Source organism: Rhinoderma darwinii, chromosome 2 (assembly GCF_050947455.1).
Source record: "Rhinoderma darwinii isolate aRhiDar2 chromosome 2, aRhiDar2.hap1, whole genome shotgun sequence".
NCBI classification, from domain to species: domain Eukaryota; kingdom Metazoa; phylum Chordata; class Amphibia; order Anura; family Rhinodermatidae; genus Rhinoderma; species Rhinoderma darwinii.
The window spans coordinates 43,217,345-43,233,342 of record NC_134688.1 but is presented as its reverse complement, the minus strand read 5'-3'; the positions used below and the strand labels follow the sequence as shown (position 1 = coordinate 43,233,342).

The following is a 15,998-nucleotide window of genomic DNA, read 5'->3' as shown; positions in this document are numbered from 1 at the left end:
ATACAGGCTACAGATACTGCGTGTGTGCTGATCACAGCATAATAACACACTGCAACGAAAGGAGACAGTACATATAGGCCTTGTTCACACAGTGCAGATTTTGCATATGTTTCTCATGTCAACACAGGAACGGCACCGAAGAACAGAAGAAATATATAAAAGGAAGGCCCTAAAGTGTCTTTACTCCCGGATCCAATTCTGGTTTTCTTCATTATGTGAACACGGCCTTATGATAAAGCAATCTGCATCCTTACTGCTCTGCTCATTGACATCTCCCTTGGATACAATACAACTATTCTAAAGCAGCACCAGGGTCCGGACCTAGGATGCAATTGTACATAAGTAATGGATCAGTCTATGCCAGGAGTCAGACATTCAGCACTCCAACTGTTGTGTAACTACAGCTTTCTGCAAGCCTTGACAGCCAGAAGCTTTATTATTCCAGCCAGCTGTCAGGGAATGCTGGGAGTTGTAGTTTCACAACAGATGGAGTGCTGAAAGTTGCTGAACCCTGGTCTAGGGAATTCTCTGTAATTTCTTAACTTCAGATTGGTATTTCTTGAATAAACATTGTAACAAACTCAGCAGCTGTGTAAAAAGGACAGATCAGGACCCAGTTTGACCCTCAGAATGTAAATAATAAATGGTTACATTCACTAACAGCAAGCAGAGATCATGAAAATGATCAAATGGTTTTAAATAACTGTGGGAAAATAACTTTGCAAACCTTAGAAGATATGGATATGCATGACCACATGATGGTCAAATAATAGTAAAGACCGGAGAAACTGCTCATCTCCACTTTATAACCAGTTTTCGGGCGGTTTATTTCATGACATTTCATGACATTTGAAGCAGTTAATATTACGTTTTAACAACCCGGATAACCCCTATAGGCTGGGTTCACACACCCCATTTACGGACGTAATTCGGGCGTTTTAACCTCGAATTACGTCCGAAAATACTGCTTCAAAGCGTCGGCAAACATCTGCCCATTCATTTGAATTGATTTTACAATGTTCTGTGCCGACGGTCATTTTTTTTACGCGCCGCTGTCAAAAGACGCCCGCGTCAAAGAAGTGCCTGTCACTTCTTGGGACGTAATTGGAGCCGTTTTCCATTGACTCCATAGAAAAACAGCTCCAATTATGTCCGTAATGGACGCCGCGAAAAACACCTGCACATGCCATTACGGCTGAAATTCAGGAGCGGTTTTCTCCTGAAAACAGCTCCGTAATTTCAGGCGTATCGGACGTGCACGAGTGACCATACCCTTATATTACCGAGGCCGAAGCCCCTGTGGTCCCTTGCTGGACTATGTTTACATGCCAGCAGCGATGACGTGTCATACCATGTGACCGCTGCAGTCAATCACTGTGCACAGTACAACATCTCTGCTGGATTGTAAACAAAGTCCGGCGTTGGGGGATTAAACAATTCAGGAATGCCTGGGGTTGTTGTTTTTTTGGGGTTTTTACTTCATTACAATTTCTGCGTCAATTTTTTCTCAAACTCTAGGAAAACTGCACAAAAATCCAAACAAATCTCTCCCAATGTGACAATAATTATTTTCTCACTCATATTTATAATGTTCTCTACAATATAATACAAACTATGTCAGTGTAAACGTACGTCAACACAACGCCACAGAAGCAGTGAGCAGTCCTTAGACAGCGGTGTATACCTCATTATAGCGCTGCACCAGGTAACTGATGCTCTCCTTCTCGACCTGCCACTCCGGCTTCCAGTTCTGCTTCCTGCGGATCTTGCACTTCTCCTTCTTCTTGGTGTATTTCTTCTTCCAGCGCTCGAAGTTCTTCACCGGATCGTTCCTGTCATTAATCAGCGGCTTCTTCTTATCCTCGGCCGGGTCCCCCATGTTCTCTACACTACACGGGCCGCAGCTGACTTCCTGAGAACACGCTGAATGCACATGTGCGAGGCGCCCGCTGATGACGTCATTCAACAAGCTTTACTTAACGTAGACACACGGACAATATGGGCTGTCGCTGTGCTAGGACAGGGAGAGTAACAGAACAAGCGTACTGGTTATTGTCGGTTATAATAAAATAAGTAACAGATATGATAGTCCATAAGAGGCCGGTGCTCCATAGCGACATATTGCATGCGATGTGTTTCGATGCGATCTTAGTCGAGATCGCACTGCAAACTCGCATGCGATATGCTGCATGCAATAGCAGTAACTGGATGAAAGGTATACGATTGGTTGTATGCATGCATTGCAAAAACAAATCCATCACTTAGTTTTTTTGCCATCACAATTTCATCTGCATGCAATGTCGTGATCTCATTGACATACATTACGTGCGATATCTTACTGCAATTTAGCGAGGACATGCATTTGTGATAATCGTGCATGTCAAATTGCCGTAGAGCCCTGCCGAGCGTTGCCGACGCTCTGGCCAGGGATTCCTCTCGTGGAGGAGCCCCTGAAGTCACTGTCCATATATGGACAGTGATGTCAGCGTCTACCTCGAAGAGCGGAATCCCCGGCCACTCCTAGAGGGAGCCCCAATGGAGCCATCTACAGGGGGGTGGGCGTATGGTGGTGTCGACAGGGTGCGGGGTTGGTGCACCATCTACAGGGGGTGGCACTATCTACTGGGGGCGCCATCTACAGGGGGGTGGCACTATCTACAGGGGTGCGTGGGAACTTTCTAAATGGGGCTGTGTGGGACGCTATCTACAGGGGGGGTGTCACTATCTACAGGGCATTCCAGTCCAGGAGGAGCCCCTTACCTCACTGTCCATGTATAGACAGTGACCTCAGGTGCTACCTCTAGGAGCGGAATCCCCAGCCAGAGCGTCGGCAACTCTCTGACCGGGGATTTCACTCCAGGAGGAGTGAATGGCAGAGCAGGGAGCGGCATAATATTCAATTATATCTGCGTCCTGAGGCCGCTGTTAAGCCATCCGTCACAGTCTACGTTTAACGTACTGTATACGTCGAGTGCTTTTCCTGACATATACAGGGGCGTGCATAAGTAGGTATACAGTTTAAATAATAGGTAAATATAATAATAATACGTATAAAGTTTAAATAGTATTTTATAGAAAAAGAAAGCAATTAGGTACAGTCTCTTATATGCTCGGTTTGTCAGCCCTCACTATTTACACATTGCTGTAATCTAGTTTTTACACATTTGCACAAAGTTCCTTATTGGCATGAATTTCTTGGCTGCTTCTTTTATGGACTATTTAGAAATCTTGCGTGGTTTTTTTGAATATACCTTATCTTTGATAACTCCCTATAAAAAAAAGTCCTTTGGGGTAAAGTCTGGTGATCGTGGTGGCCATTCAACCGGACTCATCTACCTAAAGCAAAGTGAGGAGGGGTGCCATCTTAGGCCCTGTTCACACTGAGTCTTTTTGCAGGCATAAAATTCTGCCTCAAAATTCCGTTTGGAATTTTGAGGCTGATTTTGATCTGCCTGCATGCCGTTTGCGGTGTTTTTTGCTCGCGCCCATTGAGTGCCACGAGCAAAAACGCAGCGAAATACGCTTTCTCTGCCTCCCATTGATTTCAATGGCAGGTCAGAGACGTAAACGCCTGAAGATAGGGCATGTCGCTTCCTTTTACCGTGAGCATTTTTTACCGTGAGCCCGTAAAAAAACGCGTCCGCCTCCCATTGAAATCAATGGGAGGCATTTTCGGCCTTTTTTTCGCGCGTTTTCCAACGCGTTAAAAAAACGTGTAAAAAAACTCAGTGTGAACGGGTCCTTACTGAAAGTAGAAGTCTTCATGTTCATGCTCCATTCATGCAATTACATAGTTATATAGTTAGAACGGTTGAAAAAAGACACCTGTCCATCAAGTTCAACCAAGGGATGGGAAAAGCGGAATGGATGACACAAAAATTCTACACTTTGACATAGGAGCTGATATTTTTCTGTTCTAGGAAATTATCTAAGCCTTTTTTACAGCATCTCCTGTCCCTGCTGTGACCAGCTCCTGCAGTGACTATTCCATAGATTCACAGTTCTCACAGTAAAGAAGGCTTGTCGCCTCTGCAGGTTGAACCTTTTTTCTCCAGACGGAGGGAGTGCCCCCTCGTTTTTTGAGGGAGTTTTACAAGGAACAGGATTTCACCATATTTTTTGTATGTGCCATTAATATATTTATATAAGTTAATCATGTCCCCCCTTAGTCGTCTTTTTTCAAGGCTAAATAGGTTTAATTCTTTCAATCTTTCCTCATAACTTAGATTCTCCATGCCCCTTATTAGCTTCGTTGCTCTTCTTTGTATTTTTTCCAACTCCAGGGCATCCTTTCTATTACTATTATTTTCTATGAACTGGAGCCCAGAACTGAACTGCATATTCCAGATGAGCACAATCCCTATAATATATATGTAGATACTACCATATTGAGACTGAAATAACACAATAGCACACTATAGGTACCATACAAAAGACTTTTATTATATTTAATCAAATATTTAGGAGCAATGGCCATCAAGACCAAAAATAACACTCAGGTTAAAACCACATGGTGGTGGTGGGAGGGACTACAATATACAGAACAGCATATCACACCAATAATATAACAAGAAAGCACTAGTAATATATATATCATAAGATATCACCTGCTATACCAATAAACATTGTTTCAAGAGACAAAAGGTATACACTCAGTATTAGGCCTCATTTACACGAGCGTGTGCGTTTTGCGCACGCAAAAAAAATGCAGCGTTTTGCGTGCTCAAAAGGCACTTGACAGCTCCGTGTGTCATCCGTGTATGATGCGCGGCTGCGTGATTTTCGCGCAGCCGCCATCATAGAGATGAGGCTAGTCGACGTCAGTCACTGTCCAGGGTGCTGAAAGAGTTAACTGATCGGCAGTAACTCTTTCAGCATCCTCGACAGTGAATTCCGATCACAATATACAGCAACCTGTGAATAAAAAAAAGACGTTCATACTTACCAAGAACTTCCTGCTTCCTCCAGTCCGGTCTCCCGACCGTTGCCTTGGTGACGCGTCCCTCTCTTGTCATCCGGCCCCACCTCCCTGGATTACGCGGCAGTCCATGTGACCGCTGCAGCCTGTGATTGGCTGCAGCCTGTGCTTGGCCTGTGATTGGCTGCAGCTGTCACTTGGACTGAATTGTCATCCCGGGAGGACAGACTGGAGGAAGAAGCCGTCAGTTATCGGTAAGTCAGAACTTCTTTTTTTTTTTTACACGTTCATGTATATTGTGATCGGAAGTCACTGTCCAGGGTGCTGAAACAGTTTAACTCTTTCAGCACCGTGGACAGTGACTGTCTCCTGACGTCGCGTACCGGAACATTTTTTGCCGGGTTCGGTCAAAACGACTTCGGCCGAACTCGGTGAAGTTCGGTGCGCTCATCTCTAATTTGACACTCCGTTTGGATGTTTGTAAACAGAAAAGCACGTGGTGCTTTTCTGTTTACATTCAGTTTGACAGCTCTTGCGCGAATCACGCAGTTCGCACGGAAGTGCTTCCGTGCGGCGTTTTCAGGCACCGATTGACTTCAATGGGTGCGTTATGCGCGAAAAACGCACGATTATAGAACATGTTGTGAGTTTTACGCAACGCGCTGCGCAAAATTCAAGCATTGTCTGCACTGCCCCATAGAGTAATATAGGTGCGTACGACTCGCGTGAAAAGCACGCGCGTCGCACGCGCGTATATTACGCTCGTGTAAATGAGGCCTAATACTGTATACCAGTGCTGTCTCCAAGGATAGAGAGCCATTCAAAACATAGATACTACCAAGGTTGAATACCAACCACTGTACTGCATACTGAGTCCCAAATCACACCAGACCACCACCACAGAACCCCAAAGCACGTTTCGCAATCAGCTTTTTCAAGGGGTGTTATTTAGTCTATGATCTACAAGTACACCCATATCCTTCTCAACAAGTGACTCTCCAAGTATATGTAGCTCCCTCTTAGGCTTCATGCCCACTTCAGTCTTTTCCTTCATGGTGCTAGCCGTTTTTCTGACGGCTAGCACCCTGACCCATTCATTTCAATGGGGCCATGCACACTTCAGTTTTTTTGACGGTCCCGTTGCTCCGTTCCGACAAAAGTAGAGCATGTCCTACTTTGGTCCAAGATTCCGTGACCGTGAGGCCCATGCAAGTCAATGGGGCCGTCAAAAAACCTGAAGGCATCCGTGTGCCGTCCGTGTGTGACGGAGCCGTTGCCTAGCAACGACCAGGCGGGCAGAAGTACATTAGAGATATTACACTAATAGTCAGCCACTTCTCTCTATCCAGCACTGATAGAGAGAAGAAGCTGCTGATAAAAATAAAATAAAAAGTGTAATGGCAGGGGGTAGGGAGACGGACAAGTGAGCCCTAATCTACCCGCCACTCTGTCCCTGCCTACTTGCAACGACCCGCCCTAGGCGACGGGGTACAACTGGGCGGCGGTCCCTGCGCTCAGTAAGTGCACGACAAACACGACAAACATACAAAGGAACACAAGCAAGGAAAAGGGGCCGTTGCCCACGGCAACACCGTGAGCAACCAGAGTGGTGAACGAGCCGAGTCAAGCCAGGAGTGTGCGAGGTACAAAACGAAAAGCAGAAGAGTAGTCGGTAAGCCAGGGTCTGTATGGAGCAGGATCAAAAATAGCAGGAGCTGTAGCTGGGCCAGGAAACCACAAGGAAAGAATCACAAGCACCGAGGGACAGGAAGTGCAGGCTTAAATAGACCAAGGGCGGGAGCTAGCTGAGTCTGGCCAGGTTACGATAGGCTCTCCCACTCCTAAGCCTGCCAGCCTGAATGGTGGAAGCAGGAGTCAGTCTCAGGGATGTATTCTCAGGTGCTGACTGATTAGTTCTGGGAGTTAACCCCGAAGCTGTGCCTGGCAGATCCTTTACAGTACCCCCCCCTTTTATGAGGGGCCACCGAACCCTTTCTAAGTGGACCTGGCTTACTGGGGAAACGCAGGTGGAACCTCCTGACCAATACCCCAGCGTGAACATCCCGGGCGGGTACCCAAGTCCTCTCCTCGGGCCCGTATCCTCTCCAATGGACCAGGTACTGGAGGGAGCCTTGGACCATCTTGCTGTCCACAATCCTGGCCACCTCGAATTCCACCCCCTCAGGGGTGAGGATGGGAACAGGAGGTCTCCTCGAGGGAGCCAAGGACGGGGAGCAGCGTTTGAGGAGGGAGGCATGAAACACGTCGTGTATCCGAAAAGACGGGGGTAACTCCAGCCGGAAGGAGACAGGATTGAGGACCTCAATGACCTTATATGGCCCAATAAACCGGGGAGCAAACTTCTTGGACGGAACCTTGAGACGCAAGTTTCTAGACGACAACCACACCAGATCCCCGACCATAAACGGGGTTATCAGAACGTTTTTTATCAGCCTGAGTTTTTTGTACGCTCTGGGACACCTCTAGGTTTTTCTGAACCTGGGCCCAGACTGTGCACAGTTCCCGATGAACGACCTCTACCTCGGGATTGTTGGAACTACCAGGTGAAACGGAGGAGAACCGTGGATTAAACCCAAAATTACAAAAAAAAGGAGAGACCCCTGACGAGTTACTGACCCGGTTATTAAGGGAAAATTCGGCGAGGGGAATGAAAGAGACCCAATCAAATTGACAGTCAGAGACAAAACACCTTAAGTATTGTTCTAGAGATTGATTAGTCCTCTCAGTTTGGCCATTAGTTTCGCGATGGAAGGTGGAGGAGAAGGACAGATCAATCCCCAACTTCATACAGAAGGCTCTCCAAAACAATGAAACAAATTGTACCCCTCTGTCCGAAACAATATTGACAGGGACCCCATGGAGACGCAGGATGTGTTTGACAAACAAGGTAGCCAACGTTTTGGCGTTGGGTAGTTTCTTGAGGGGCACAAAGTGGCACATCTTACTGAAGCGGTCCACCACCACCCACACCACCGACTTGCCTTGGGATGGAGGCAAATCGGTGATAAAATCCATGGAGATATGTGTCCAAGGTCTCTGGGGAATGGGCAACGAACGCAGTAAGCCCGCTGGTCGGGACCTGGGAGTCTTGGACCTAGCACAAACCTCACAAGCGGCGATGTAGGCCTTAACGTCTTTAGGCAACCCAGGCCACCAATAATTTCTGGAAATGAGGTGTTTGGTACCCAGGATGCCTGGATGGCCAGATAGTGCGGAGTCATGATTTTCCCTAAGTACCCTTAGCCGGAATTGCAGGGGAACAAACAGCTTGTTCTCAGGAAGGTTCCGGGGAGCTGCACCTTGATCAGCAGCAATATCAGAGACTAAATCAGAATCGATCGAGGAAATGATTATACCTGGAGGCAAAATACAAGCAGGATCTTCCTCCGAAAGAGGGCTGGCCATGAAGCTACGCGACAGTGCATCAGCCTTAATATTTTTAGACCCAGCCCTATAGGTAACCAAAAAATTGAATCTGGTAAAAAATAACGCCCATCGAGCTTGTCTCGGGTTTAGCCTCCGGGCAGATTCTAGGAAAACCAGATTCTTGTGGTCGGTAAGGACCGTTACCTGGTGCCTAGCCCCCTCCAGGAAGTGGCGCCACTCTTCAAATGCCCATTTAATGGCTAAGCGTTCGCGGTTGCCAATATCATAGTTACTTTCAGTTGGCGAAAACTTCCTGGAGAAGTAGGCACAGGGGCGGAGATGGGTGAGGGACCTGGTACCCTGGGACAAGACAGCCCCCACTCCCACCTCAGATGCGTCAACTTCCACGATAAATGGCTCCATTTGGTTGGGCTGAACCAGCACCGGGGCCGAGACAAAGCACTTCTTAAGGACCTCAAAAGCCTGGACAGCCTCAGGAGGCCAGTGGAGGAGATCAGCACCTTTGCGAGTGAGGTCCGTAAGGGGCTTAGCGATGACCGAGAAGTTAGCAATAAATCTCCTGTAATAATTAGCGAACCCCAAAAAACACTGTAACGCCTTCAGGGAGGCAGGTTGGACCCATTCCGCCACAGCCTGAACCTTGGCGGGGTCCATGCGGAATTCATGAGGAGTGAGGATTTGACCCAAAAATGGAATCTCCTGTACCCCAAACACACATTTTTCGGTTTTGGCAAACAGTTTGTTTTCCCGAAGGACCTGGAGCACCTTCCTGACATGCTCAATGTGGGAGGACCAGTCCTTGGAAAACACCAGTATGTCATCAAGGTACACTACCAGAAAAATCCCCAGGTAATTTCTCAAAATCTCATTTATGAAATTCTGGAAGACCGCAGGGGCATTACACAACCCAAAGGGCATGACGAGGTATTCGAAATGGCCTTCGGGCGTGTTAAACGCAGTCTTCCACTCATCCCCCTCTTTGATGCGAATAAGGTTATACGCCCCCCCGTAGATCCAATTTAGAAAACCATTGGGCCCCCTGAACCTGATTAAAGAGATCAGGAATCAAAGGAAGGGGATACTGGTTCCTTACCGTGACCTTATTCAGGCTACGGTAGTCAATGCATGGCCTAAGACCACCATCCTTCTTCCCCACGAAGAAGAAGCCAGCACCTACCGGAGAAGAAGAGGGACGAATGTAACCCTTGGCCAGGGATTCCTGGATATACACTCTCATAGCTTCATGTTCGGGACAAGAAAGATTAAATATCCTACCCTTAGGGAGCTTAGCTCCTGGCACCAAATCGATAGCGCAATCGTATTCTCTATGAGGAGGTAACACTTCGGAGGCCTCCCTAGAGAAAACATCAGCGAAGTCCTGAACAAACTCGGGTAGCGTATTCGCCTCCTTAGGGGGAGAAATAGAATTAACAGAAAAACATGACGTACAACATTCATTACCCCATTTGGTTAGCTCCCCAGTATTCCAGTCAAACGTGGGATTATGCAACTGCAACCAGGGAAGACCTAGAACCAAATCGTACGATAATCCCTGCATCAACAGTACAGAGCACTGCTCCAAATGCATGGAGCCAACAAGGAGTTCAAAAACAGGGGTATGCTGTGTAAAATAACCATTAGCAAGAGGAGTGGAGTCGATACCCACTACCGGGACAGGTTTAGGCAAATCAATCAGAGGCATAGCAAGGGACATAGCAAATTCCACAGACATGATATTAGTAGAGGACCCTGAATCCACGAAGGCACTGCCGGTAGCAGACCTACCACCAAAAGAGACCTGGAAGGGAAGCAAGATCTTAGTAAGTTTCATATTTACGGGAAATACCTGTGCGCCCAAGTGACCTCCCCGATGATCACTTAGACGCGGAAGTTCTCTGGCTGCAATCTTACGCTTAGGACAGTTGTTCACTTGATGCTTGTCGTCCCCACAGTAGAAGCAGAGACCATTCTTCTTGCGGAATTCTCTACGTTGTTGGGGGGACACGGAGGCCCCGAGTTGCATAGGTATCTCTGAATATTTCGGGGAGGAACGAAGCAACGGAGCTTCGGGAGGCATCATGGGGGAGTCGGAGGAGAAAACACATAAACGTTCACGTTGTCGTTCCCTGAGACGTCGGTCAAGTCGTACCGCTAAAGCCATAACCTGGTCTAGGGAGTCAGAAGAGGGATAGCTAACTAGCAGGTCTTTCAGGGCATTCGACAGACCCAACCTAAACTGGCACCTTAAGGCAGGGTCATTCCACCGAGAAGCTACGCACCACTTCCGAAAGTCAGAGCAATACTCCTCAACAGGTCTCTTACCCTGACTTAAGGTCACCAGCTGACTCTCGGCAAAGGCAGTCCTGTCAGTCTCGTCATAAATAAGTCCGAGAGCAGAAAAGAAACAATCAACGGAGGAAAGTTCAGGGGCGTCAGGAGCCAAGGAGAAGGCCCACTCTTGGGGCCCTTCCTGGAGCCGGGACATAATTATACCCACCCGCTGGCTCTCAGAACCTGAGGAATGAGGCTTTAAACGAAAGTAAAGCCTACAACTCTCCCGAAAGGAGAAAAAAGCCCTCCGGTCCCCTGAGAACCGGTCGGGCAACTTGAGGTGGGGTTCAAGAGGTGCTCTGAGGGGAACTACCAGGGTAGCATCAGGCTGGTTGACCCTCTGAGCCAGGGCCTGGACCTGTAGGGAGAGACCCTGCATTTGCTGAGCCAGGGTCTCACGGGGGTCCATAGTGGTGTCAGGGACCAGGGGTAGACTAGGTATGGGCTTGTGATTATGTAATGGCAGGGGGTAGGGAGACGGACAAGTGAGCCCTAATCTACCCGCCACTCTGTCCCTGCCTACTTGCAACGACCCGCCCTAGGCGACGGGGTACAACTGGGCGGCGGTCCCTGCGCTCAGTAAGTGCACGACAAACACGACAAACATACAAAGGAACACAAGCAAGGAAAAGGGGCCGTTGCCCACGGCAACACCGTGAGCAACCAGAGTGGTGAACGAGCCGAGTCAAGCCAGGAGTGTGCGAGGTACAAAACGAAAAGCAGAAGAGTAGTCGGTAAGCCAGGATCAAAAATAGCAGGAGCTGTAGCTGGGCCAGGAAACCACAAGGAAAGAATCACAAGCACCGAGGGACAGGAAGTGCAGGCTTAAATAGACCGAGGGCGGGAGCTAGCTGAGTCTGGCCAGGTTACGATAGGCTCTCCCACTCCTAAGCCTGCCAGCCTGAATGGTGGAAGCAGGAGTCAGTCTCAGAGATGTATTCTCAGGTGCTGACTGATTAGTTCTGGGAGTTAACCCCGAAGCTGTGCCTGGCAGATCCTTTACAAAAAGCATTTGTATTCAGGCTAAGATGAGGCTCCGACAGTAGACAGACACCCGGCGTGGAGCTACACAATAGATGCAGCGGCGGACACAACACGACTCCAACTCTTGACGGCACAGGGGCACGGTAGCACAGGATACAGGGTAACACTGGGAACTGGAAAACACTAGGAGACCATTTGCAATGACAAACTTAGGTAACACAACAACGCTCAGGCAAGGATCAAGAGGGCAGAGCCCCTTTTATAGTCCAGAAGCATTCTGGGCTAATTGCAGATATTCTGCAACTGTGCGCGCACTGGTCCTTTAAGGCCGTGCATGCACGGGCACGCGCGCCCTGCGAGAGACAGTGTCCGGACCAGTAACAGAAAGTGCCGGCGTCTCTCAGGAGGGAGATTCCACCGGGAACTCACTCGTCCATGGCCGCGGCTGTCAGAGGGTAAGTCAGGACGACGGTCTGCGGCCATAGACGTTACAGTATCCCCCCTCTTACGCCCCCTCTTCTTGGGACCAGAGCGGGAGAGAAACTTCTTCACGAGGGCAGGAGCATCGATGTTCTCCTCTGGCTCCCAAGACCTCTCCTCTGGACCAAATCCCCTCCAATAAAATGTCCCTCCTCCTACTTTCTCCCTCACCTCGAAAGTCCCTGACGATCCGCCGGGAGCCACTGCAGAACTAGGAGTCCTGGAGTAGCGGTTCAGGACCACAGGCTTCAGCAGGGAGACATGGAAGGGGTTTGGGATCTTGAGCGTAGGGGGCAGCCGAATCTTGTAAGAGACAGGATTTATTTGCAGCAGAATCTCGAAAAGTCCGAGGAATCTGGGGGCAAACTTGCAAGATGGTACCCTCAGCCGGATATTCCCGGAAGACAGCCAGACCTTGGTACCTGGAAGAAACTGGGGAGGTTCTCGTCTTCTAGTGTCTGCCTTTTTCTTCATGTAGTCAACCGCCAGCACAATAGAAGATCGGGTCCGCTGCCATATCTGCAGAAAAGTCCCTGAAGGTAGAGTCAGCTGCAGGCACCTGGGACATAGTGGAGACAGGAAGAGGTATTCGTGGATGTTGGCCGTAGACAATGAAGAACAGACTGGAGGTGGTGGACTCACTAGTGTGGTTCTTAAGAGAACTCAGCCCAAGGAAGCAGCTGCACCCAGTCATCATGCTGCCTGGAGATAAAGTGCCTCAGATAGTTCTCCATAATCTGATTATCCCTCTCGACTTGACCATTGGACTGGGGATGGTAGGCAGAGGAGAAGTCCAACTTTACACCGAGGAGACCGCAGAGTGCTCTCCAGAACTTTGAGGTGAACTGGACCCCTCGATCTGAGACAATATGCAGAGGGAAGATGTGTTGCACGAAGAGATCGGCCAGTCGGGAAGCAGAAGGCAGACCAGTGAGTGGAACAAAATGACCCATCTTGGAAAATCGATCCACCACCACCCAGACCACACTGCATCCAGCAGAGAGGCAGATCTGTGATAAAGTCCATTGCAATATGTCGCCAGGGGGCATCAGGCACAGGCAGTGGTTGGAGCAGACATGAAAGGTACGCCCAAACTGTAACCTCGGGAGATTCAACTATTCTTCAATTGTTACAAGTCGGTTTTCTATTGAGTAATAAACACAATTGTGCCTATTAACAGCACCTGCAATGTTTGAAGACGGTGTCATCGGACCAAGTTATTTTTCTAATACTTCCGTCTCCGTGTGTTTCTTCATTCAAAATTGTCTCGAAATTGTAATTAGACTGTTTGAAAAATCTCCCCCTGTATACCTACTTATGCACCTCCCTGTATATTAAACATAGGCCGAAAACATGATGTGAACAGATCCTTAGCGGAGAAGGAGAAATACGAACCCCGCGCATCATATGGAAACAAGTTAACCCCTTCCCGACATTTGTCGTACAGTTACGTTATAGCTGGAAAATGTGAGTATGGAGCGGGCTCACAAGCTGAACGCGCTCCATACTCCGCTTGTGTCGGCTGTATGTTACAGCTGACACCTCACTGCAACGGCCTGGATCGGAGATAACTGAGATCTCAGTCGTTTAACCACTTAGATGCCGCAATCAATAGCGACCGCAGCATCTAAGCCGTTGGAAAGAGTGGAGCCCAAATGAAGGCCCCCAGGTCTGCCAACATATGCTCCTATTAATAGGCGTCAGTAAAAAAAAACACAATATACTGCAATATATATAAGTATCACAGTATATTGCTAGTTCAAGTCTTCTAGGGGACTATTAAAAAAAAAAAAAAAAAAGACTTTTTTATACAAAATAATATATCATTCAATCATCGGGGGAAAAAAAAGTTATGGCTGTCAGAATATGGCGACACAAAACAAATTTTTCCACAATTTTCTTTACAACTAGAGTAGAAAAAAATAGGACACAACTTAATTGTATTGACCCGCAGAATAAGGTTAACATGTAGTTTTTACCGTACGGTGAACGCCAAACCTAAAAAACTATGGAGAAATTTTAGTTTCCCAGTATATTATATGGTACATAGATGGGGACATTAAAAATGACAACTCATCCTGCAAAAAAACAAGCCCTCAAAAAAATAAAAATGGCTGCGGCATCAAGGGGTTAACATCTTTTTTTTCTTTTGTTTAGTTTAGTCGACTACCCTTTTTAAACCGTTAGTGACGGCCCCATAGTGTTTTTACGGTGGCCACTAACGGGCTTTATTCTGATGCAGTAGCATTTTTACGGCGCTGCATCAGAATAAATGAATAGAGTAGGGAGCCGTTAAATCTCCCTGCTCTCAGCTACCAGAAGTAGCTGAGGGCTGGCAGCATCCCTGCTCGAAAGGGGCGAGATTTATATCAGTATCGATCTTGCTCGTTTAACCCTTCAGATGCGGCGCTCAATAGTGAGCGCCGCATCTGAGGGTTTTGGAGAGGGGGCTCCCACATGTGATCGCAGGGTGCCAGTGACAGAAGTATTGCAGTGTATTATAATAGCGATTGGACGATCGCATAGTGGGACTGGTAAAAAAAGTTATAAAAAAAAGTTTAATAAAGTTAATAAATAAAAAAGTGAGAAAAAAAATGAAATACCCACTTTTTCCCCTTACAAGCTGCTTTATTATTAAAAAAACACAAAAAAAGTTACACATATTTGGTATCGCCGCATATGTAACGGCCCCAACTATAAAGCTATTACATTATATAACCCGCTCGGCGAACGCCGTAAAAACGAAAATAAAAAGCAATGCAAAAATTGCTCTTTTCTGTGAATCCTGCCTTAAAAATTTTTTGATAAAAAGTGATCAAAAAGTTGCATGTACTCCAAAATGGTACCAATAAAAACAAAAAGTCGTCTCTCAAAAAAAGCCCTCAGCCAGCTGCATCGGCGGAAAAATTAAAAAGTTATGGCTTTTCAAATATGGAGACACAAAAACAAATAATTTTGAAAAAAAAGTGTTTTTACTGTGTAAAAGTAGAAAAACATACAAAATCTGTATAAATTTGGTATCGCTGCAATCGTAACAGCCCGCTGAATAAAGTTATTGTGTTATTTTTACGACACGCTAAATAGTGTAAATTTAGGATGCAAAAAAGTGTGGCAAATTTATTGTTTTCTTTCCATTACCCCCCCAAAAAAAGTTAATACAAGTTAATCAATAAATTATAAGTACCATTAAAAATACACGACTTGTCCCACAAAAAACAAGTCCTTATACAGCTATGTTGACACAAAAATAAAAAGTTATAGCTCTTGGAATACGACGATGGAAAAACGTAAAAAATAGCTTGGTCATTAAGGTTTAAAATAGGCTGGTCATTAAGGAGTTAATACGGTTGACGCAAATGTAAACCTAAGTATACCTGCCAAACATATGCCAAAGAACGTCTGGCTAATATCCTATTAAATATACGGCCTGGTGATATGGCTTTTACCCTAGTGTTAACTTCCAGCGATATGCTTTTGATCCTAGTACCACATTCTTGTGATGCTATGACATTCCTAATGCCACTGGTGCACAATCGTTTCTAGGCTTTCCAACAGGTGGGGAGCCACATGCGGGGCACACAGAGGCACATGTGGCTACCGACCAACTGATTGGGGAACACTAGGCTATAAGCACTTAAAGGGATAGAGCACCACTGCACTTAGGTGATCAGGTCACTTTTACTTTGTGGCCACTAGGTGTCAGTAATTTAGTGAACATTACTCCAGATAGTGGAATAGTGGAGTTTTACGTTGGTATATCTCATAAATCTCATATAGATGCAGGTAAACATAAAATACAAGTATTAGTGGAATTTGGTATTTTGGATGTGGTATTCGTTAACCCCTTAAGGACGCAGCCTAGTTTGGGCCTTAAGGC

At 46.9% G+C, this 15,998-nt stretch overlaps 1 protein-coding gene across 2 annotated transcripts in view; it reads right to left on the bottom strand.

Moving 5' to 3' along the window:
- Positions 1-1,948, bottom strand: part of DDX10 (DEAD-box helicase 10) — a 243,339-nt gene extending 241,391 nt beyond the window's left edge. For both annotated transcript variants that reach the window (XM_075851596.1, XM_075851597.1), the window contains exon 1: positions 1,685-1,948. In XM_075851596.1, the coding sequence (XP_075707711.1) occupies positions 1,685-1,879 (195 nt within the window). In that variant the 5' untranslated portion in view covers positions 1,880-1,948. The remainder of the gene's footprint in view (positions 1-1,684) is intronic.
- Positions 1,949-15,998: the final 14,050 nt, after the last annotated feature.